Source organism: Pogona vitticeps, chromosome 8 (genome assembly GCF_051106095.1).
Source record: "Pogona vitticeps strain Pit_001003342236 chromosome 8, PviZW2.1, whole genome shotgun sequence".
Classification (NCBI taxonomy): domain Eukaryota; kingdom Metazoa; phylum Chordata; class Lepidosauria; order Squamata; family Agamidae; genus Pogona; species Pogona vitticeps.
In genome coordinates, this window is record NC_135790.1 from 29,746,227 (window position 1) to 29,767,209 (window position 20,983).

Genomic DNA, 20,983 nt, shown 5'->3' on the forward strand with positions numbered 1-20,983 from the left:
CCCTCCCCCCCTCCTGCCCCCAGTTTTATCCTCCTGATAACCCTGCAGGGAGGCCAGGCTCAGAACAGGAGAGTCCCTGTGCCTTGGGGTTGGGGGGGGGGGGTTGAACCTGGCCCTCTCCCACTCGGCCTGGCCCTTTGTTTTAAAAACCAGGCCCTCAAGGCTTCTGTCCTCTCTAGAAGGCTTGTCCCCAGAGGTCAGCCCCTGATTGCATTCAGGGCAGGAAGGGCGGGAATCCTGCAGGCCTGTGGCCACTGGTCCCAGTGGCTAGGAGTTCAGAGTCACACCTGGTACAGCAGGCGTGGGGGGGGGCGGCGGCTGTGGGCTCTTTCCCTTAAAAAAGAAAAAAGTGCTGCATTTTGAATTGCAAGAGCAAAGGGGGGAGGAAGAGAGAGAAAGGGATCTGTCATGGGGAGGCTGAGCCTGGCCAATGGGATCCGGCGGTCTCCCCAGTTGGGCGGGCGCCTCGCAGGTTGCAAAGAATGCCCCAAAGGGCAGTGGCTCTGGGTGAGAGCTTGTGTTACCCTCCTGGGGAGAAGCAGAGGTAGCCCCCACCCCACAGCCCTATAAGGCCGGCTTTCAGCAGGCAATCTCTTCCCTGTGATCCCTTCCGCTGCGACCCCCCCCGCCCCACCCCAGGCTCTTGTGTTGGGCAGGCCTGGGTTAGGCGGTATGAAAATAAATATCTCCTGGTGTGGAAGGAGGGGTATAAATATCCCCGGAGTGATGTGATCTTTCCAGCTGCTATTAATAGGCCCCCAGAGACTGAGCCAGCCAGTGGGATGGGCTGAGGCTTAAAGGGACTGCAGGTTCTCCCTCCCTCCCTCCCTCTCTCCCTCGCTTGCTGCTGGGAGAACACAGACCTGCCGCCTCCATGCGCAGGAAGCCGCCCCCTTTGGGGGGGGGGATGTGCCTGGTGACCCTCTAGCAAGAGGGGAAGTGTGGCTTGCTGGCCTTCTAGGCGGTGGCGGCAGTGGCTGCTAGAGCCCTCCCTGAGCCTCCAGCTGTCACCGACCCTAAGCCTCCAAGGACATGGCCCGCCTTGCCTGGTCTTGGGAACTCTGCCGGGTCCGGGCCTGGAATGGGAGGGCACCAAGGAGGCCAGGGTTCTCCCGGGAGGGCAGCCAGGAAAGAGGCCGGCCAGTCCAAGGTGGGAGGGCTGGGCTGGGCTGGGCTGGGCTGGAGAGGCCAAGGGCCAGGCTCCGCTCCTTTGGCCGCTCTCAGGACTCCTCGGCAGGCAGCAAGCAGCCTCGCCTGTAGCCCCAGCCTCGGGGGGGGGGGCGTCCACCGCTTCTGCCTTCTCCCCACGAGGCAGGGCCGGGCCGGGCTGTAGGGGCTGAGAGGGGCAGTCCGGGCAAGCCTTTGTGACGGGCAGGACTCCTCCTTCTGTTTTGTTTTCATGACTCAGAGACAGACTCTCCCTGCAGCCCTCCTGGACAAAAGGGGGTGAGCCCCAGAGGAGGAGGGAGGGCGGAGGAGCCTGCCCAAGCAGGGAGCCAGGCGTCCACGCAGGGCCCCGGGTGGGCTGCTCCTCTGCGGCCCCTGTGGCATGCAAGATGCTTGGGCAACTGGGCATCCTGAATGGCTTTGACCCCATCATGGGCGTGTGGGGAGGGGGATATTTCTCTCAGAGGTGGCCCAACTGCCCTCTTTCTCAGGTGACTCCCCTCCTCTGAGTTTAAATATAGCAACAGGAGAGGAGGAGCATGGTCCGTGAACTCCCTGGGGTGGCCACCTGCTGTGGGAGGTGGAGGCCACGAGCGGCCATACCTGTTCACAGAGGCTGGCCTGGCCTCGGGTCTGATGATGCCCTCCTGCAGACGGCCAGCGCTCCTGGTGGCGGGCACTGGCTGCCAGGGAGGCTTGGGGGTGGCCCCTCTCTTGGCTTGTGCCAGTCGCCCCCTTGGTTGTTACGGCGTGAATCCTGGCCTGCGGCGACAGAGAGGGATGCCCAGGTCCTCGGGGTGGGAGAGCATCTGAGGGAGGCGCCTGCACCTCGTGGCCCTGCAGCCCCAGTTCTCACCAGGCATCCCCTTCCCTTTTCCTCCCCCCACCCACACAGGTTTCCCCCGCCTGCCCAGGGAGCAGCAGCCCCGACTGGCAGCCTCCTCCACTGCCGCCCCGGCCACTGCTGCCGCCAGACGCCTCAGCCAACCCAATGCACCCTGACAGTAAACTGGCCAGCCATGGAAAGACAGGTAACGGCAGTGGCGGCCTGTCCCAGCATCATAATGTGAGCCAGAGCCCCGCCTGCAGCCTGGGCACGAAGGGCGTGGGGGCCGGGAACCATGGAGGCAGTGGCGGCAAAGTCAGCCAGCCTGCCCCGGGCGGCGGCGGCGGCTCGGGACTGAAAACAAGCCAGGCTCCTGGCGCCCCCTTTGGGGGCCTGAAGGGCAAAGCCAAGCGGGAGCGGAGCGTCTCCGTGGACTCGGGAGAGCGGCGGGAAGCCAGCAACACCTCGCTGGACAAGGAGCTGAAAGGTGAGGGGGGCTGCCCGCCGGCTGGAGGGGGCTGGCGGAAAGGGGGCGGTGTGGCGACCCCTGCCCGGGCCTCGGCGGCTCCCGCCCTTTGGGGCTCCAGGGGCCTGGCCACCTCACTGCCCCCCCCCAGCTCCGGCGGCTTGTCTGGGCTGCAGGGGCCCTGGCCGGGGGTGGTGGTGGTGGTGGTGGGCCAAGGAGTGGCTGATGAGGCCCCTTCCTTCCGCAGGTGAAGTGGCCCCCCGGAGCAAGCGGCGCTGCGTGCTGGAGCGGAAGCAGCCGTACAGCGGGGATGAATGGTGCTCTGGGCCCGAGAGCGAGGAGGACGAGAAGCCCCTCGGCAGCACCCACAGTGAGTCCCCGTGGGGAGCCACCGCCCCTCCACCGCTGCTCCGGAAGGGGCACCAGCAGCAGCAGCAGCAGCTGAGCCTCGCACCCCTCGGAAGGTGGCGCTCTTGCACACGCAAGCCGCTCGCTGTGCTCCGGGATCGTGGCGAAGGGCTCTCTCTGGCTCCTTTCCCTTCCAAGGGGCATTCTGGACCCAACCTCCAACCCCCTCCATCCGGGTCCCCACCCCATCGGCCCTCCGATCCTCTCTGTCTCTCTGCTCCAGCTCCTGCCTTTTCTTTGCTTGCTTGCTTGTTTGCTTGTTACACTGGTCCTTTGAAACGTTTTCCCTTGCTTCCTTTTCTGCAGAAGATACTCAGAGTGTTTAAAAACAACGCAGGCATAACAATAACCCGGTCATTAAAATGGCAAACTGGAGAACGTACACATTTGAAGGCTGAATGCAACATTTAAAAGCACCCACAGGGCCAGAACTCATAAATAAGGTTAAAAAGAAGGAAATTAAGTAACAAGAAAGACAAAACCCCATGGCAGCCAGACAGGCAAGCCACTTTGCTCATCCTCTGGCCAGTCTTTAGGATACCGTTTTTGTGGCACCTCAAGCTGCAGACCATAAACACTGGTGCCAAACAAACCTTTTCCGTTTTGGAGGTGCCAGGAGAACCCCGGTCCCAGGAAGTCCCGTCACACAGAGGTGGCGGGGGGGGAGCGATCCACCGGATGGGCCCTTTGCAATCAGGATGGGCCCCCCCTGCTCCCCCCCCCCACACACCCCCCGCTGCTACCACCACTGGCCCCCTTTTTGGGGATTCTGATTGTATGCTGCCACCTGCCGGATTCTTGGAGGAAAGCACCCGAAGACAGAGGAAAGGGAGACCTCCTTGTGGCCTGGGAGGAAGCGGAACGATTTTCACCCAGACCACCTCTTCCTCCTGCTCTCTCTCTCTCTCTCTCTCTTAATTTTTTTTATTTGTTCAGTTTATATCCTGCTCTCATTAGTGCCAAGGCACTACTCTGGGTGGTGACAGCAAATATAATACAAAACAAGAAATAAAGATAAAAGCATTTAAAACCCACTACAATTAACCCTTTAAAAAAACAGGAGGCACAGACCACTCCTATACAACCAGAGCGGAGGGAGGAAAGGGTTTTGGGGGAAAGAGGATCCTCTCTAGGGCTTGTGTTGGAAAGCCTGCCTGAAAAGCCACCTCCTTCATGTCAATATGATTCAAGATGCCAGCCGCCTCCCGGAGTTCTCCTGTTGCTCTTTGCTCCCTTCCCCTCCCTCCGTCCCCCGTCCTTGCGCCATGCAATGGGCGCATCCTGTCCCTGGTTCATCCTTCCTGTCTCTTTCCCTGCAGATTGTAATGTAGCAGAGCCGGCAATGACCTCAGGCTCTCAGCTGGCTCCAGGATCCAACTCGCTTCCCACTCTGAGTGAGAGCAGCGCCTCCGGCACCCCCCACAACACAGCCCCAGGCCTGAGGTCGGACGCTGGCAACGGTGGTGGAGGGAAGCAGGCCTTGCAGTTTGTCTATGTATTCACCACGCACCTGGCTAACACGTAAGCTATGAAGCATGGCGTGGGGCCTGAAACGGTTCCTTGGGAAGTGGTTTACAGCAGTGGTCCCCAACCTTGGGCCTCCAGATGTTCTTGGACTACAACTCCCAGAAGCCTTCACCACCACCTCTGCAGGCCAGGATTCCTGGGAGTTGAAGTCCAAGACCATCTGGAGGTCCAAGGTTGGGAACCACTGGTTTAGGGTGCACGGATAGGGAGGGGCTTCTGCTGGGCCAAGCCAGGGTTCCTTCTGTGGCTTTCCTCACCTTGCCCTCCTGCAAATTAGTCTTGTGCTGCTAAACAGTGAGAGCTCATCCTCGCAGGGGTGGCGTGGAGTGGACAGGAGCCTCTCCCCTCCCCCTGCCCCAACACATCCCCTTTTGCATCTGGTGTGTGGAAGGGGGGCATGTCCGTCTCCTGCGATAGAGAGTCCTGCAGGATCTTTGTAAAATGAACAAGTATTATGGGGTGTAAACGTTTGTGGAATTCCTCCCCACCCATCCCATTTCTTGGATGCATCTGTGGCCAGGAGCTCACAGGAGCTGGTGCCTTCGAACAGCTGGCTTTCCCCCTCCCCCCCCCAACCGACCGCAAGCATTTTCCTTGTTTCTGCACCTCCATCCTTGCAGGGAGCCAGCCTGGACCCCAAGCACTGCTGGAGAGCCTATCAGGGGTGTGGGTGTGGGTGGCTCCTTGGCCCTGCCTTCCAGGGGATACTGCGCGGACAGGACCTCACGGCCAAGGCAGGGGCCCAATCCGCAGCCTTCAGAGGATGGCTCCATTTGACGTGCTTCCCCTTTGTGCTGCAGGGCTGCAGAGGCTGTTCTCCAAGGTCGGGCAGACTCCATCCTGGGGTACCACCAGCAGCATGTGCCCCGAGCCAAGCTGGACCAGGTATGGGGCGGGGCTGGGGAGGAGGGAGGGAGGGAGGGGGCAGGGAGGGGGTTGGGCCAAGGCTAACTCTGTGGAACTGCAAAAGATTGGGCTGATGGAGGCTCAGCAGATGCCAGAGGCTGCCAGGGAAGGGGTTGGATGCATGGGGGTGTGTGTGGAAGGCTGTCTTCTCTGGGTCATGGCTGATGCAGCTTCTTCCTCCCTCCCTCCCTCCCTCCCCCCAACAGCCCCCCCTGCCAAAGATCCAAGCAGCTCCAGAGCCTCTCCACATCAACCCGTCTCCGGCGACCACGCCGCAGTCTCAGCCGGCGATGCCGCCCAGCAGCCAGGCTCCGGGGCCCCCTCCAGCGCCCACGACACCCTCGCAGCCTGGCGCACCCCCTCCTCTGGGACTCGGCCAAGGACCTCTGCCTCCTCCCCTGAATGCCCTCCCCCCCGAGGGCCCCGCTGAGGAGACCCGCCGTGACCTGACCCCCAACTCTGTGGGGAACGGGAGCAGCAGCACGGCCCCCAGCAGCGCCCACCCCGACACGCCGACCGCCCCGCCCAGCGCCTTGCCCGCCGGGGCTGCCGACGGCTTGCTTGGGGAAGGGGCCAACACGGGGCCCCCTTCTGCCGGGGGCGGCCCCCGGAACGCCCTGGGGGCCGAGGGGCTCTCCAAGGAGCAGCTGGAGCACCGGGAGCGGTCCCTGCAGACCCTGAGGGACATCGAGCGACTCCTCCTGCGCAGCAGCAGCAGCAGCGAGTCGGAGCCCTTCCTGAAAGGGGGTCCGGGTGAGGGAGGGGCCCTGCCTCCCCAGGCCCCTCCCCCACAGCCGCCTCCCCAGGGCCCTCCCCCAGGGCCAGGGCTGAAGAAGTACGAGGAGCCCTTACAGTCCATGATCTCCCAGACGCAGAGCCTGGGGGGCCCGGGCCTGGACCCGGAGGGGCCGGTGCCCCCAGGGGTTGACGTGGGGCAGCAGATGAACATGATGATGCAACGCCTGGGACAGGACAGCCTGACCCCCGAGCAGGTGGCCTGGCGGAAGCTGCAGGAGGAGTACTACGAGGAGAAGCGCCGGAAGGAGGAGCAGGTGGGCATTCACGGGGGCCGCCCTCCCCTGCAGGACATGATGCTGCCCCAGCCCATGGGGGGCATGATGCTGAGAGGTCCCCCACCGCCCTACCACAGCAAGCCTGGCGAGCAGTGGCTGCTTCGGGGGGTGCCCGTGGAGATGCAGGAGCAGCTGCAGCTGCGGCCGTCCTTTGCGGGCCCCCGTTTTGCTGGGGGGCAGATCCAGCGTGGCTTCGGAGGGATGCAGAACCTGCCCCTGGAGTCCCTGGGCCCCCTGAGCGGCATGCAGCGCCCAACGAGGCCGGGCATGGCCTGGAACGAGGAGATGCCCATGGGAGGCCCTGGCAGCTTTGCCCAGGGGAACTTGGCATACCCACCCGGGCAGGGCGAGGCGGAGCGCTTCCTGGCCACACCGCGCGCCCGCGAAGAGTTGCTGCGGCACCAGCTGCTGGAGAAGCGGCAGGGCGGGATGCCGCGGCCCCTCGCCCTGGAGATGGAGCGCATGATGCCGCCGCACCGGCAGGTGGACCCCGCCATGTTTGCAGGGGAGGCGCTGGGCATGGAGTTTGGGGGCTCTCGGGCCATGCTGAGCCCCCCCTTGCGGGACATGGAGCCGGCCCTCGGCCCCTCCGGCAACCTCAACATGAACATGAATGTCAACATGAACATGAACATGAACCTCAATGTGCAGATGAACCCCCAACAGCAGCAGCAGCAGCAGCAGCAAATGCTTTTGTCCCAGAAGATACGGGGTCCGGAGCTGCTGCCCTCTGAGGATGTGGGCCGAGCGCGGGCCCCAAATGGCACAGGAGCCATGATGGGGGGCCCCCAGAAAATGATGATGGGCTCACCGTTTTCCAGCCAGGGGGGACAGCCCCAGCCACCGCCCCCTCCCCCCCAGGGCTTCCCCTCTGGGCAAGGGCCCTACCCCCCTGTGCCCCAGGAGATGGGAAGCACCCCAGAAATGTTTGCCCCCGAGCCGGGGAACTTGGGGAGCACCAGCAGGCTCAGCCACATCCCCCTCCCCACCACCACCACCAGCGCCCCGCCCCCCAGCCTACACCAGGCCCCCGTGAGGGGCCTGGGGCGCCGGCCCTCCGACTTGGCCCTCAACATGGGACAGACGAACTCCCCCACGGTGGGGCGCCTGAAGTCCCCCACCCTCGGCCAGGTCCACTCCCCTCTGGGAAACTCCCCGTCGGCCAGCCTCAAGTCTCCGCAGACGCCCTCCGCGATGGTCAGCCTGCCAGCCGCCAACACCACCGGTGGCCCCCTCAAATCTCCCCAGGTCCTCAGCTCCGTGCTCAGCGTCCGATCCCCGACAAGCTCCCCCAGCCACCTTAAGTCCCCGTCCATGGCGGTGGCCTCTCCCGGTTGGGCGCCTTCCCCCAAGAACGCCCAGGCCAGTCCTGGCATCGGCCAGAAGAAAGCAGCCCTCGGAATGAGCAGCTCCGTACCCCTGGGCAACGTGGAGCAAGGTAAGGGGTGCTGGGGGGGGAGGACATGTGGGGGGAGGCACACAGTGTTGGGGGGGGTGAGGTTGAGAGGATTGACCCGGGATGCGTCAAGGCGAGGAAGGTCCATGGGTTGTTCACATAAAAAAAGGCATCCTGAAGGATTTTTAAAATGGTATTGTTTAAAAAGTGGTTAAGCCAAAAATCATTTAGAATGGCTACAGTAATCCCCAAAGGGCCCCTGAAGGAGGAATTAAAATAGCGTGAAACAGTATCAATTACTCAAAAAGCCTGACATAAATGGAATTTAATTACAGTATTGGCATCTCAAATTCTTAAGTCATTGCAGAAAACATTAGGAAGTCAGGATAACGAATCCATGTTTGACCGGTTATTTTGGCATTCCAGGCTGAGGAACTGCTTACTCCCCCCCCCCCGCAGATGTTGTTTGCCCACAATTGTCACACACACACACACACACACACACACACACACACACACACACACACACACCCAAGCCAACATGGTCAGGAGTGACAGGACAGGTGTGGCAGTGCAGCAACATCTGGGTGTGTGTGTGTGTCTCTCATGCTCCCCTCCTGCTCAGCTTTCTTACATGAAAAGTGCTTTTCTCCAAGAATTAGTATGCACTTCAAAACCCCCCCTTTTCTCTTTCTTGCTTTCTTCACACACACCCCCAAGCTTTTGTTTTAATTGCGAGAGTTCACTACAATCCACCCCCTTCTCTGCAAGGTGGGGTGGAAGGTGCAGTGGGTGGGCCTGCTGAGGCCCCCCCACGGGGGAGGTGGGGAGGGCAAGACTCTGGCCTTGCCACCTTGTGACTCCTGGAGAGAGGGACACCCCTGTGCATCCTGCCATGGATGCCCCCCCCCGTGAGCTGGGTCCCCCCTTTCAATGCCGGCTCTCAGACCTTTGCTCTCTCTCTCTCTCTCTCTCTCTCTCTCTCCCCTCGTTCTCCTGCTGCAGGTCCCCTCCCTCCTGGGCCTCGGAGCAGCTCCTCTGCCCCACCCACCAGCAACCCCTCTGGCCCCCTGAACCCCAGCCTGCCTTTTCCTTCCTCTCCAGATCCCGCCCCGTCCCAGAACCCCCTCTCCCTCATGATGTCCCAGATGTCCAAGTACGCCATGCCCAGCTCCACCCCGCTCTACCACAATGCCATCAAGACCATCGCCACCTCCGATGACGAACTGCTCCCCGACCGGCCCATGCTGCCCCCGGGGGCCATGCCTGGTGGGTACCTTGCAGGGGGGAGTGGGGCCGGGGCGGGGTGGGGGGGCGGGGCGGGGCAGGGCGGGGCAGGGGTCCTGCCCGGCTCTCTTCCTCTTGGGTTGAGAGGGAGAGGCGGGAATGGGGGCGGTTGGGGGCAACAGCAGAGGCAGGGAAAGGTCCGAATCCAGGATGCTGCCTGAATCAGCCCGGCGCCTCCTTCTGCCAACTCTTGACTGGCCCCTGGATTTCATGCCGTGCCTTTTCTGGACCTGGCTGGAGATGGCTGGGGTTCTCTAAGGGTCTCCCGCCCCAAGTCCTCTGCTGACCTTGCGTAGCTCCCCAAATCAGGCGAAAGCACAGGCATTTAAGGAGCGCTCTGTCTCACTGCAGGGAAACGGATTTTTCCTCTCAAGGGAAGATGTGGGGAAAGGGTGCCCTGACTCCCTGAGGAGCAAACAAATGAGGGCTGCTAAGGAGGGGGGGGGGGAGTGGCGCTTCTCAAAGGGAGTACTACCTGCTGAGTTGGATGTCATTTTTCTGCCCGACTGCACAGGGGGCGGCTTTTTCCCTCTGCAGCTGCAAAGTTTTGCATGGATTCGGGGTGGCCCATCGTTTGCACGTTGCTTTTTTGGAGGGTGAGTGAAATCTGGGGCCAGGAGCTAATGGTTCTCTTGTTCTCCCCCTCCTTCCCAAACAGGGATGATAAGCAACCAGCCCAACCCGATGCACATGAACTCTGTGGGGCCCCCTCCTGCCCAGAGCCCCATGGGCATGAACCTCCCTGGACAGCAGCCGCTCTCCCATGAGCCCCCGGGACCCGCCATGTCCTCACCGAGCCCCCTGGGCACCAACATTCCCTTGCATGGCAGCGCCGGCCCCCCAAACCCGATGATGCTGCCTCCAGGCCCCCAGGACTCTCTCAGCCAGCCCTGCGGCCCTCCTGGCCAGCTGGTCTTCCCCCCACGCCTCCAGCAGCCCCCGGCCAATGGGGGAAGCCTGCCCATGGTCCACGGAGGAGCTGGCGGCCCAGGCATGCAGCAACACTACCCGCCTGGCTTGGGGCTCCCCCCGGAGGACCTGCAGCCACCCCCACCAGGCCAGATCCCTCCGCAGCAACAGCAGCAGCAGCAGCAACAGCAGCAGCAGCAGCAGCGCATGGCTGGGAGGCTTCCCGAGCCCTACCCCTCCGTTCTTCCTGGTGTGGCTTCGGTGCTCAACGACCCGGAACTGAGCGACGTGATCCGGCCGACGCCCACGGGGATCCCGGAGTTTGACCTGTCCCGCATCATCCCTTCGGAGAAGCCCAGCAGCACCCTGCAGTACTTCCCCAAGGGCGAGGGGCAAGTGGCCAAAGCCCAGCCCCCGTCCAACCTGCACCTCATGAACCTGCAGAACATGATGGCGGAGCAGGCTCCAGCCCGGCCCGGCCCACAGGGCATGCAGCGTGGCATGGGCATGTGCCACCCCGGGCAGGTGCCCATGCTGGGCAGGACAGGCCTGGCACCCCAGCAGGCCCTGATGGGCAGCAGCATGCCCCAGGGCCTCATGCTGCCCCAGCAGAACCTGATGGCCCAGCAGAACTTCCTGCTCATGCAGGCCAAGCAGCGGAGCATGTCTGTGTCGGGAGAGATGTACGGCCAGCCTCCCGGGCACCTGATGTCCCCGCAGGGCTCGCTCATGGGGCCCCCGCCGCCCCAGCAGAACCTCATGCTCTCCCACGCCATGCGGCAGCGCAGCGTCTCCCTGGACGGCCAGATCAGCTACGGGCCGGGGGCCGGCAGCATGGCCAACCTGCCCTTCTGAGCGGCCGGCCCCGCTGCTGCCACCCCCGGCGCGGGAAGGCAGACGGGACCTTTCTCCGGCCGGGGTGGGGGAACGGGACGCCAGCCCTCTTCTGCCCTGGCACAGAGTTTGGTTTGAATCTTTCCCCTGAGTGTGAATTCTCTCTCTCTCTCTTCCCCTTTTTGTAAAGTCAACCAAAACGTGCAAGAGGGTTTGGAACAGCTGTAAATAGATGAGAGGGAAGCAGCCACAGCAGGAGAGGTTTGCTGGCTTGGAATTGTTCGTATTTCTGTGTTTTAATAGAAGCCTCAAACTCGTTATTCGAAGAGGAAACCTGCAAAAATGCAACCCATTGACCACATTCAACAGTTTGGGTGGGAACTCGGGGAGGGGGGGTCGTGGCTGCCTCTCTGAAGCTCTTGGCTCCGGGTGCCAGGAGACCTCCTGATTCTCTCTCTCTCTCGGGTGTGTGTGTGTGTGTGTGTGTGCCACCTGAGCACCCAGGAATGCCAGCACCCCTTGGGGAAGTCTGGCGGAACACCCTTCCCGCCTTGACCTTTTGCGGCCAGAGGGTTGGGAGAGGCTGAGGGGGTCAGCCGATCCCCTGTACAGTTTTGGGGTGACGCAGCCACACTGCTCTCTCGCCTAAGCCGGGGAGCAGTCGGCTGGGCTGCCTCTGAAACAAGACATAAAGATGAGACTTTTCCTGCCAATGCCACCCGAACCACAGCTGGCACACCTGCTGGCACACCTACCCACCCACTCACCCACTCTGTCTTTTCCCCTTGCCTTCTCTCTCTCCCCCCCACCTCATGCCCCTCCCATTTCCCTTGTTTTAGGGACAGGTTTCTAAAACAAGGGGTGCTTGCTTCGCTCTTGGGAGAACCCGCTGCCCCACGCCGTCTTCCAGTTCTTACACCAGGGTTGGGAGCCACCGGCCTCCTGCATTCCCAGCCTGTCCGGATGATGCCGGAGGGAGGCCCTTGTGCTTCCACAGGGGTCACGGGCCATTTGGGGCAAGCACCTCCACTGGCTAGGTGAGCCTCAGGAGGGCCCAGGGCCTGTCGTGAAGCTGCCCCCTTTTACACGCTGGTCGGCCCTCGGAGTGTATACGCACGCCCACGCCCCCAGCACCCCTAAAACAGCTGCTCTTTGCAGACGGAGGGAGAACACTTTCCCTCTCCCCACTGGCTGGTGTGGAGACCTCAGGGGCGGGCGGGCGGGGGCCCCACTGCAGTGGGGGTGCTCGGAACTGGCAAGTCAGAGGGGTGTGGAAGGGGTTTGCTGGGGAGTGGGGGGGGCAGTTGCTCCTCAAGTCAAGTCAGAAGGAAATGGGACTGGATTGCAGAGCTGGCCTCGGTGTGGCTGCCCGGCTGCTGGGCCCGGGACGGTCTCCCTCCAAGGTGAATGAGCCCCCTCTTCTGCTCCATGTCTTGCTCATCAGCAGTGAAGGGGGGGGTGTTCTGCACTGCCAACAGCCAGGCAGTGTGTAGCTCAGTTCCCCCCCCCCCCGTGAATGTTGTCCCGTGTCTCGTATCTGATCGCTCCTTCGCTTGGCGCTCTGGTGTGAGCGGTGCCTGCCCTTGTCCACGTGACCCTCCTTCCGTCCCTGGACCCTCGCCTTCTCTTCCTTCCCTGTTTTGGACAAACCAGCGTGATCCCACGTTTCCCAGTCCGCCCCCCCCAAATGCCTGCCATGGGTGAGTCTGCGTCCAGGTGATGGGAATGGGCCCACCCTTGGTCGCCCCTCCCGGGAAGACCTTCCCCCCACTCCCCCACGCATTTTGTACCATTCTATAAATATATATATATATATATAAAAATATAAATATATAAATACAATATGTGAAGACATCTTATTGGTTTTTATTTTGAGATGATTTCTAGGCTTGTTTTGGGTATCTTGTGCTGCCTGTAACGTATTGATTGACCTGTTTTATAGGTGCCTTTTTATTAAAAAGAGACATTTCAGAAGATGCCTGTGCGGAGCCTTTTGTGCTGTTGTTCAGCTGCCCGGGGGGAGGGAGCTCCGGCCTGACCAGGAGGGGCCGCGGGTCCAGCCGCAACTGGACAGAGCTCTTCCCTGGACCTTGGTGGGCCCCCTTCCGCTGCCGACAGCGTGCTCGTTCTGACGGCAGGTCGTGCTTTGTAAGTCGCCCTTGGTCAAGAAAGAACGGTCTGAGCGCCAGGAAGGCGAAACCCACGTCCGGGCTGGGCAGAGGAGGCCCCTTTGGCCTGGAGCGCCTGCTCTCCCCCTCTCTGAGGAGACCAGCATCCCCTTCACAGCGAGCTGTCTTGTGCGGGCACCGAGGTGGCCAGAGAGCCTTTCTGGTGGCGGTGGCCAGGTGCCCTGGGGCAAGTGGGGGTGGGGAAGCAAAGGGCCACGGAGGGGGCCACGGCCAGTGCCTTTGTGGCTCCTGGTGACAGGTGCTGCCCTCTGTTTAGAGGCCGGACACTCCGAGGTGCTCCTTGCTGGGCAGAAGCAAAGGGTCATCTTCTGCCCCAGACATCTCTTCCCATATTTCGGGATACTGCCGCTCCCACACTTCCCACAGCACCTGAAGAAGGCCGTCGCTTTTCGTGGTTGTGGCTGGGTGGTTTCCACCTGCTGAGCCATGCTCTGTCGTCCTCACTAATCGGTCTTGGGAGGGAAGGAAGATCCAGGGGCTGGGAAGAGAACACCTGAAGGTGGCAGACGTGGCAAGGTGGCAAGTGGGGAAGTCAGGCCAGGAAGGTGGGTTGTTGGCCAATCCCCTCTCCCCCCCCTCCCCACCTTATCCTGTTGTCTTTCTGGGCCTTTGCTACCTGGCTTAGGTTCACAGATGATTTGGCCTGAGAGAGAAGGGGCTGTGAAAGCTATTCAGCACAAGCTCCTCCAGAGGTGATCCCGTAGCTAAGCCAGGAAGGGGTCTCCTTCCACAGTTTTAGCAAGGGAGTGCATGCAAAGGTTAGACCACACTGCCCCATGGTTGGCCTGGGGGGCTCTGGAGACTACTCCCCCCACCTCTTGTTCCTGAATGATGATGATGATGTCACCTGCTTCACCCAAAGCAGAGACAGGCAGGCACCAAAGCCCACCTACCCATGACTTTCCTTTCTCCTCCCCGCTAGCAAAAACGGTCGGGCCCAGCAGGCACCTCCATCCTGGGGAACAGGATAGGCCCACATTGTCACGGCAGTGGGGAGAGAGGAGAGGGTTTCTTTAACCAGCTGAACAGGTGGATGTAGATTTGTTCGCTTGACATTGTTGAGGCGTGATGCAGAGCTGGTGGTGGGTCTCACTCCGGATCTGCATCCAGCCTTTCTTCTGGAATGGGAGGCTGTGCCGGTTAGGTGCAATGCCACCAGCTCATGGCTGGGGCCCCCTTTCGTGCCTGCCAGCCTTACCCTCAGCCAGAATGGATTCGGTCCCCTGGCTTGAAATGATCCTCCAGGGCTCAGCAGGGCTCAGGCAGAAGAGGCCGCCTTCGAAAGAACACCAGAAGGGAGTTGTGGCGCATGTTGGTATCGAAGTCGGATGTTCTCGTAAGGACCGAGCCGAAGGTGCCCAGGGAGAGTCTTGCAGGCTGCGTGCCAAAGCGGGGCCTTTTCTGATCCATGTGGAAGCAAAAATGCCAGGCCAGGGTAGCAGGAGGGGTTTCCAAGCGATGCGAAGAATAGGAGTGTCCCGACTCACCGCCTTTGGGGAAGACGCCCGCTGGCTTACAAGCAAAGGATCTTGTGTCCTCCATCCATCCGTTGCCACTAGCTCCTGGGCTTTGCCTCTGCCGAGGCCTAATCAGAGTCCCATCCTTCCTCTTTGAGCCACTGGCCAGTCGACCCTTGGGGAGAAGCGGAGGGACCAGGCGGTCCTGAAGAGGTGGCCAAGAGGTTCATGGCACAGGGGGAAGCCGGGTGGCGGCTGACGGAGAGGTTGGTCTCGGTTGTGCTCTCCATCCTCCATGAACCCAGAGCCTCTTGCAAGGCACTCTGGCTCAGGCAGCCCAGGTCGTGCAAAACTCGGCAAGCGTCATGGCGGAATCGGATGCCCACGAAAGCATAAAGAATGGGGTTGAGGCAGCAATGGCTGAAGGCCACCATCTCGGTCACTATAATGGCCGTGGTCAGGCCATAATCCACGGCACACATCTTGTCGTCTGCCTCCAGCTTGGTGAGTGTGTCCCAAAAGATGACCACATGGTAAGGGGTCCAGCAGAGCAGGAAGACGCTGGTGACCAGGATGGCCACTCTGACGGCTTTCTGCCGCTGCAAACGCTGGGACTGGAAGAGGACCCTCACAATGGCGGCGTAGCAGTAGCACATGACCATGGAAGGCAGGAAGAAGCCCACAATGTGGTACAGGAAACGGGTCGCGAGCCAGGAGTTGATGCCGTGGGCCCCGTGTTCCTTGAAGTAGCAGACACTGAGGTTGTCACCGCCTTCCCAAACCTCAGTAAAGAGGAGGTCTGGCATCGTCAGCAGGAGCGAGAGGAGCCACACCGCCAGGCATGTCAAGTGGACCGACAGAGCGCGCTGCTTTTGGAAGGTGCGTACGGCATGCACCACCGCCAGGTAGCGATCCACGCTGATGCAGCTCAGGAGCAAGCTGCTGCTGTAGAAGTTGATCCGGTGCGTGGCACTCAGCACTTTGCAGGAGAAGGTCCCAAAGACCCAGCCGGCTAAGCTTTCCACAACACCAAACGGGAAAGTCAGCACAAGGAGAAGGTTGGCCAAGGCCAAGTGGAAGAGGAAGCGCTCGGTGGAAGTGCGAGAGTGCCGGTAGCGCCACAGGATCACAATCACCAGGAAGTTGCCCAGGCTGCCCAGCAGAAAGATCAGCAGGTAGACCACAGGCACAAGGAACTTCTGAAAATGGGCTTTGGCGCTGCCACCCCCTGCTTCTGGGCACATGTACTCCTCGTAAGTCATGTTCTCTTCACTCTCGGATGCATTATAATCCAAGGTCTGTGGGAAAGAGAGAGAGGTCACTGCTGTCTCTTTCGGCACACCAAGGAAAGGGAAGAGCAGAAGCCACCTGGACCCAAAACTTACCTGTTCAACCGACAAGAGGCTGCTTGTTTCTTTCTGGTCTGTCCACCCCACATCCTATCCCTTTTCCCCCATCTGGATCCCTAGATCTCAAGAGCCCAGGGGCGCCCCACGAGACAGAATGCCTGTGGACACTGGTGGAAGCCTTCTGCTAGTGGAGCCCCTGCTTCTAGCCACCCTGGTGTGTGAACGGCACGGGGACACGAGGCTCCTGCCTGTGATGGCCAGCTTGGTTCCCAAGAAGAAAAGGAGGCGGCTCTCCCTCAAGCCAGAAAGAGGCCCCACAACAAAGAATTGTGTGAGTGTGTTGCTGCTGCTCGTGGCTTTTCCTTCACGCAGCCTTCCAACGGCTCCTGCCTGGACAGAACGCCGATCCTTACCGCAGGGTTGTCTGTCTTAGAGCCTCCTCGGCCCCACCTCGTGGTATGCAGAGGGAAGGAGTGGATAACGAGGCCCCGATTTTCTTCAGTCCAGCTCGAGCCCACCCCACCCGCCCTCCTGTAATGGGGTCTCCTCTATCTGAACAGCCTGGCCAGGCTGATGTAAAGCAGCTTCAGAGTTTAGTGCGAACTGCAACCTGGCAACACAGAAAAATGAACCACACTGGCCGTAGTGATTCAGAAGGGTCATTGTTTTTGTTCATCTTGGATTTAGTGAGCTAGAAAGAGATGGAACTCTTGCTGCTAGATACTGCTGGAGGCCAGCTTTTGATTTAGGTTCCCCACCGGCATTTTTTTAAAAAAATCCAGAATTAGGAGGACCAGGGATCCTGGGGTCCACCTCCACCTCGCCCAATATGGTGTGTGTCAAATGGGCCTCAACAGTTGGGTTAAGGTCTGGCTAATCATGCTTCACAGGCACACAAATGAACAAACCCCACATGGTTTTAACTATATAGGAATGACACATCCTACAATGGTCCCAGCTAGAACAAGGTGAATCTGATACTGGGGGAAAGACTCATATTACTTTCATACACTGGTGGGATGGTGTAAATCTCAGTGGAGAACTGACACTGGTTTAAAGCTGGCACTTGTATTCTTCCTTGTTGCACCAGCGAATGCCCAAGGAGAGAGAGATACAAGCACCAGCTCCTGACCTGGCGGCAACTTCCCACAGAGATTTATATCACTCTACTTATGCCTGTGTACATAAGTAATAGGATCCTGGCCGCGATCTGGAAATGAAAGGCTGTTTGGTTATCAGATGCAAATTTATGGTTCAGTTCTCCTCCTATCTCTCTTCTGTTCCTTCTTGGGCAGGCTCTCAAAACTGAGATGGCTTTTGATGTTCATGATCTAAGTGAAAAGAGAGTATTAGCTAACATTTTCCTTTTATTGCTTTTTATGTTATTTCATTTAACTTCACTTCATTTCAGTTTACTTTTTATTTTCCTTTCGTGCATGCCTGAGACCTCGAGTGCATGCATCCAGAAGGAAGGACCACGCATGTTCAGCCTTCGTGGCTTGACCAGAGTCAGTGGAACCTGCTCATCCGGTTTTTTTGCCAGAAGCCAGATTTTCATAGCATAGATTGGGTAGCTCTTGCATCAATCACAAGGGCAAGTTCCTTCTCCCCTCTGAACTGCTTTTAAAGTGTTCAGAAACAGTGTAAAATATGAGGGTTTAGACATTTTTGTCGAAAGGCACAAAGTCCTCCTTATGTTAAGAATAACATTGATGCTGCTGGCCCTCTAGAAATAGTTCGGGTGCTCCGTGGCTGCGTAAGAATTCACCCAAATCTGGCCATGTGTCAATGCAACAGGATCAGTCCAAATCTATGAATGCCCAGGAAACAAGAGCCAGAGAACGCTCATGGCAACTGCAGGCTGATGGAGGAGTGGATTCTGAGATTGTTTTTAGAATGGGGAATCTCTGCACCTCAACTGTCTCTGTCAAGCATCTCCCATTCAAAATAAAAATAAGCAAAACAAACAAATAAGGTGACGATCTATAATTCCCACCAAGCTGCAAGCCAGCTCTCCAGGCTGATGGAAACTCTACGAACAAAAGATGCAGAGCAGAAGAGGGTCCCAACTTCTCCGAGGAAGCCAACACAGAGTCTCAACACCTTTCCCCCAACAAATCTCTACCCTTGGTCAGTGTGGGTCATCCTAACGCCACCACTGTTCTTTCAAATGCCCCCCACCCTCCAAGGGGGGGGATGACAGGAGACCACCCACCTAGAGGCAAAACCATGCAAGAAGTGGGAGACCAAACTTAGGGCAGAGCTGAACAGCTTCTGTGTGCAAACACCCCACCCCCACCGGCTTCCTGGACCCTGAAAAGACTGAGTGCGAGCCTCATTGCCTGGCTCTTCGGGGGGGGGGGAAGGAGAAGTGAGCCCTCCGCTGACTCCCCAGGGGACCGACCCTTTTCTGTCCCAAGGGACCCCGGGGTTGTGGAACACTGCCTTTGGCGGAAGCCTCACAAAACTGTGAAATGCCAAATGAGCCACTTTTGAAGAGGGCTCTTTCCTGTTCAGGCAAAACACCCACACCCTGCCCGCAGCCTCTGACAGGCGCACGCTCTTCTCTTCTCTTCTCTTCTCAAACCTACCTGTTTCCTGGCACTCGCTCTGCTCTCCCCTCCCCCACCTTGGCTTCTGCATCCTCCTCGAGCAGCCCTGCTACGGGCAGGTGTGCCTCGTTTGTCCACCTGGGCTACCAAAGGTCAGTGGCCTCCAAGTTGCCCCATTGGGGCACTCTCCCTTGGGTTGGAAGGGAAGGGGCTCCCGTGAGTTGGCCCTTGCCGGCCACAAGGGCAGGCCGATCGCTTGTCGGTCACAATGCCAAGGAGTGGCTTCTCTTTCTAAAGCCCTTCCTTTGGGCTGCAAGGGTGGCCTCTTCGTACCCAAGGACGGTTGGTGAGCCGAGGCGAGGCAGCTCCAGACAACTCCTCCTGGAACACCTGCCCAGGGTGTCTCCCTTGAAGCACCAGAAAGGGAGACCCGGAAAGAGGGCAGGACCCCGGAGGGGCAAGTGCTAGTTGGCTGTCCTTGGCTGGAGCGGAAACCCCACCGTGTGCAGAAGAGAGCCTGGTGGACTGGAGGCACCTCGTTTCCTTCCTGCCACTCCTGGCAGGCCCGCACACCTTCCCCCCTCCAGCTGGCCGGCCTCAGGCAGCCGCTGCCCCTGTTCCGGTGGTGGAGACTCGTGTGGAAGATGGGCTCTCCCACCCAAAGAACCGCCTTCCCAGTCGGCACTGTGACACAACGTCCCACACAGTCAAGCCACAGGGGCTGAGGAAGTGCAGCAGCGGGGGGGGGGAGCCCTGCAGGGTCATCCCAAGAACCTGGTATTCCCCCCCCCGCCCCGCCCATCTGCAGAATACAATGCCTTCTCCCCATTCAAAACCAGGTCTGGCAGGACCTGAAAGCTGGCCAGGTCTTGGTTGGGCTGCAATAGATGAACACAGCTGCTCCTCTGAGAGTCTCCTTAACCAGGAAGCTCCCTCTCTGAGGCTGAGTCCCCAAACCTGGGCTTGCATAGAACTCTTTTGAGGGATGCTCTGAGAAAATGCAGGCAATCATGCCCTCCCCCCCCTCCCCGCACCCCCCCCCCCGGCAAGCCAGGAGAAAGGCTTCACTTGTCCCTCCTAGCAGTCAGTCCTTCACCTCTATTTGAAGCATCCAGTTGGGGCTTCAAGGTCCCAAATCCGGGGCCCACTGGGGGAGAGCCGTTGCCTGACCTGTCGCCAGCTTCCTTGGCCACCCCCTCACCCCCACAGCACCCTCGGCCCAGGCCAAAGCCATGGGAACTTACCCAGCTGAACATCTCTGTCGGTATGTAGTACTTGCCCATGATTTGGGGAGAAAACCTTTCTCGGCTTCTTGAAGGATTTTGCTGAAGAGGAGGAAAAACAAGCGAGCGGTGCTCTTCCCCTAATTTGCAAGGCAAATAGAACACTTTGATTGCTTTGATGTAATCACTTTTTTTTGCTTTTACTATTATTTAAGTTATTTTTTTAAAAAAACCCAAAAACTTGTGCTGCCTTTTCCTTTTGCTCAACACAGTTGCTTTGGCCGAGCCTTCGCTTCTGCTCCAGTTTAAGACACTGGCCTAAACAGGGCCAAAGAAGAGAGAGAGGAGGCCACCTCCTCCAGAGTAAGGGGAAAATCCTTTGGCCCCAAGATGGATCCTCCCTCTCCCTTTCCTGGTGGTCAAAGAAGAAGGCAGTCGGTCTTGTAACAGTGACAGTTGGTACGACGGTTCATCTGCGCCCAACAAACACCTTCTTTTGGAAACCTTCCACAACCGTTGGGACTGAATAGCCATTTCACCCCAGGTGACATTATTGCAGCCATAACTGGCAAGCCCTCCCCCCCCCCATTTTGTCAGTGGGTTGGGTGGTCACGTCCATCTTGGTGCAAAGTGAAAGCCTGAGGTGTTGAAGGCGTGGCACAGCTCTGCCCCTCTTGAGTAAGGAGAGCAACCCCCGCCCACTCTTGGTTGGACGTCATGGCGTCCTCTGTGGGGTGCCTGTCGGGGCTCAGGAAACCACACAAACTCTGGCAGATCGGCCTGGCGGTGGGGTCACATCAACCCCGACTCCCCAGCTGAGCCAAAAGGAAACTCCCAGAGCAGAAACGCCCATGTTGCTCCTCACGAGGCCCTTCTCTGCCTGGGCCGCCTCCCCTGAAAGGCTGGCTGATCGAGGGGTCTTGTGCCACGGGCCCCTCTTTGGCCTCTTCGTGGAGGTTGGCAGGAGAGTAAGAAAAGAGGCAAGTGTGAGAAATCACGGGAGGGCTACACAGCGGAAGACAAACAATGAGCAAATCAGCCATCAGCGTGCACCCCATATGCATGGATACATAAATGCCTCTCGGGCACAATTCAAAGAAACAAAACAAGACAAAAACACAAGTCCACAAAAGCTGGCACTGAAACAGAGTAGCCCTTAAGGGGCCACCTGTTTTCGCCTTGTTTTGCTTTGTTGCTTTGGGTTTGGCCTGCAATGCTTGCACAAGCAAACACGGGCCCCTCAGTGAATGAGGCAGGGGGATCCGAGACCAAAGCCTCCCTGGAAGCTGCCCGGCTCTGCTTGGGGTCTGTCTGGCCGCGAGGGCTTTAGAGAGCATCCACCCCAAGACCTGATCCAGTGGCCCTGACCTTTGAGCTGGAATCCAGGCAGAGGGGATTTGGGTCTAAAAAGCCC

The 20,983-nt window shown here is 59.4% G+C and overlaps 2 protein-coding genes across 4 annotated transcripts in view; one reads left to right on the plus strand and one right to left on the minus strand.

Annotated features, from left to right (window-relative positions):
• Positions 1–12,773, plus strand: part of BCL9L (BCL9 like) — a 28,201-nt gene extending 15,428 nt beyond the window's left edge. Inside the window, exons 2-8 of one of the 2 annotated variants that reach the window (XM_072979421.2) lie at positions 2,063–2,480; positions 2,707–2,829; positions 4,187–4,388; positions 5,195–5,279; positions 5,507–7,811; positions 8,874–9,038; positions 9,715–12,773. In XM_072979421.2, coding sequence (XP_072835522.2) covers positions 2,159–2,480; positions 2,707–2,829; positions 4,187–4,388; positions 5,195–5,279; positions 5,507–7,811; positions 8,874–9,038; positions 9,715–10,820 — 4,308 coding nt within the window. In that variant the 5' untranslated portion in view covers positions 2,063–2,158 and the 3' untranslated portion in view covers positions 10,821–12,773. Of the gene's footprint in view, positions 1–2,062; positions 2,481–2,706; positions 2,830–4,186; positions 4,389–5,194; positions 5,280–5,506; positions 7,812–8,774; positions 9,039–9,714 lie in introns of both variants that reach the window. The other variant, XM_072979420.2, reaches the window with a different exon arrangement.
• On the minus strand, positions 12,646–20,259 carry CXCR5 (C-X-C motif chemokine receptor 5). 2 transcript variants are annotated; one of them, XM_020793979.3, is made up of 2 exons: positions 19,591–20,259; positions 12,646–15,743 (listed from the first exon to the last, which is right to left on the minus strand). In XM_020793979.3, the coding sequence occupies exons 1-2, from the start codon at positions 19,627–19,629 to the stop codon at positions 14,574–14,576; spliced, it is 1,209 nt and encodes a 402-aa protein (XP_020649638.3). In that variant the 5' UTR covers positions 19,630–20,259; the 3' UTR covers positions 12,646–14,573. The 2 variants fall into 2 exon arrangements, with proteins under 2 accessions (XP_020649638.3, XP_020649646.3); XM_020793987.3 differs by lacking the exon at positions 19,591–20,259 and adding an exon at positions 19,443–19,576.
• Positions 20,260–20,983: the final 724 nt, after the last annotated feature.

Bases quoted from the DNA above. Each gene is read 5' to 3' on its own strand.
- CXCR5 (XM_020793979.3), bottom strand. From the start codon at position 19,629: ATGGGCAAGTACTACATACCGACAGAGATGTTCAGCTGG. The intron at 15,744-19,590 runs GTAAGTTCCCAT...TCTTTCCCACAG, and splicing joins CGACAGAGATGTTCAGCTGG to ACCTTGGATTATAATGCATC.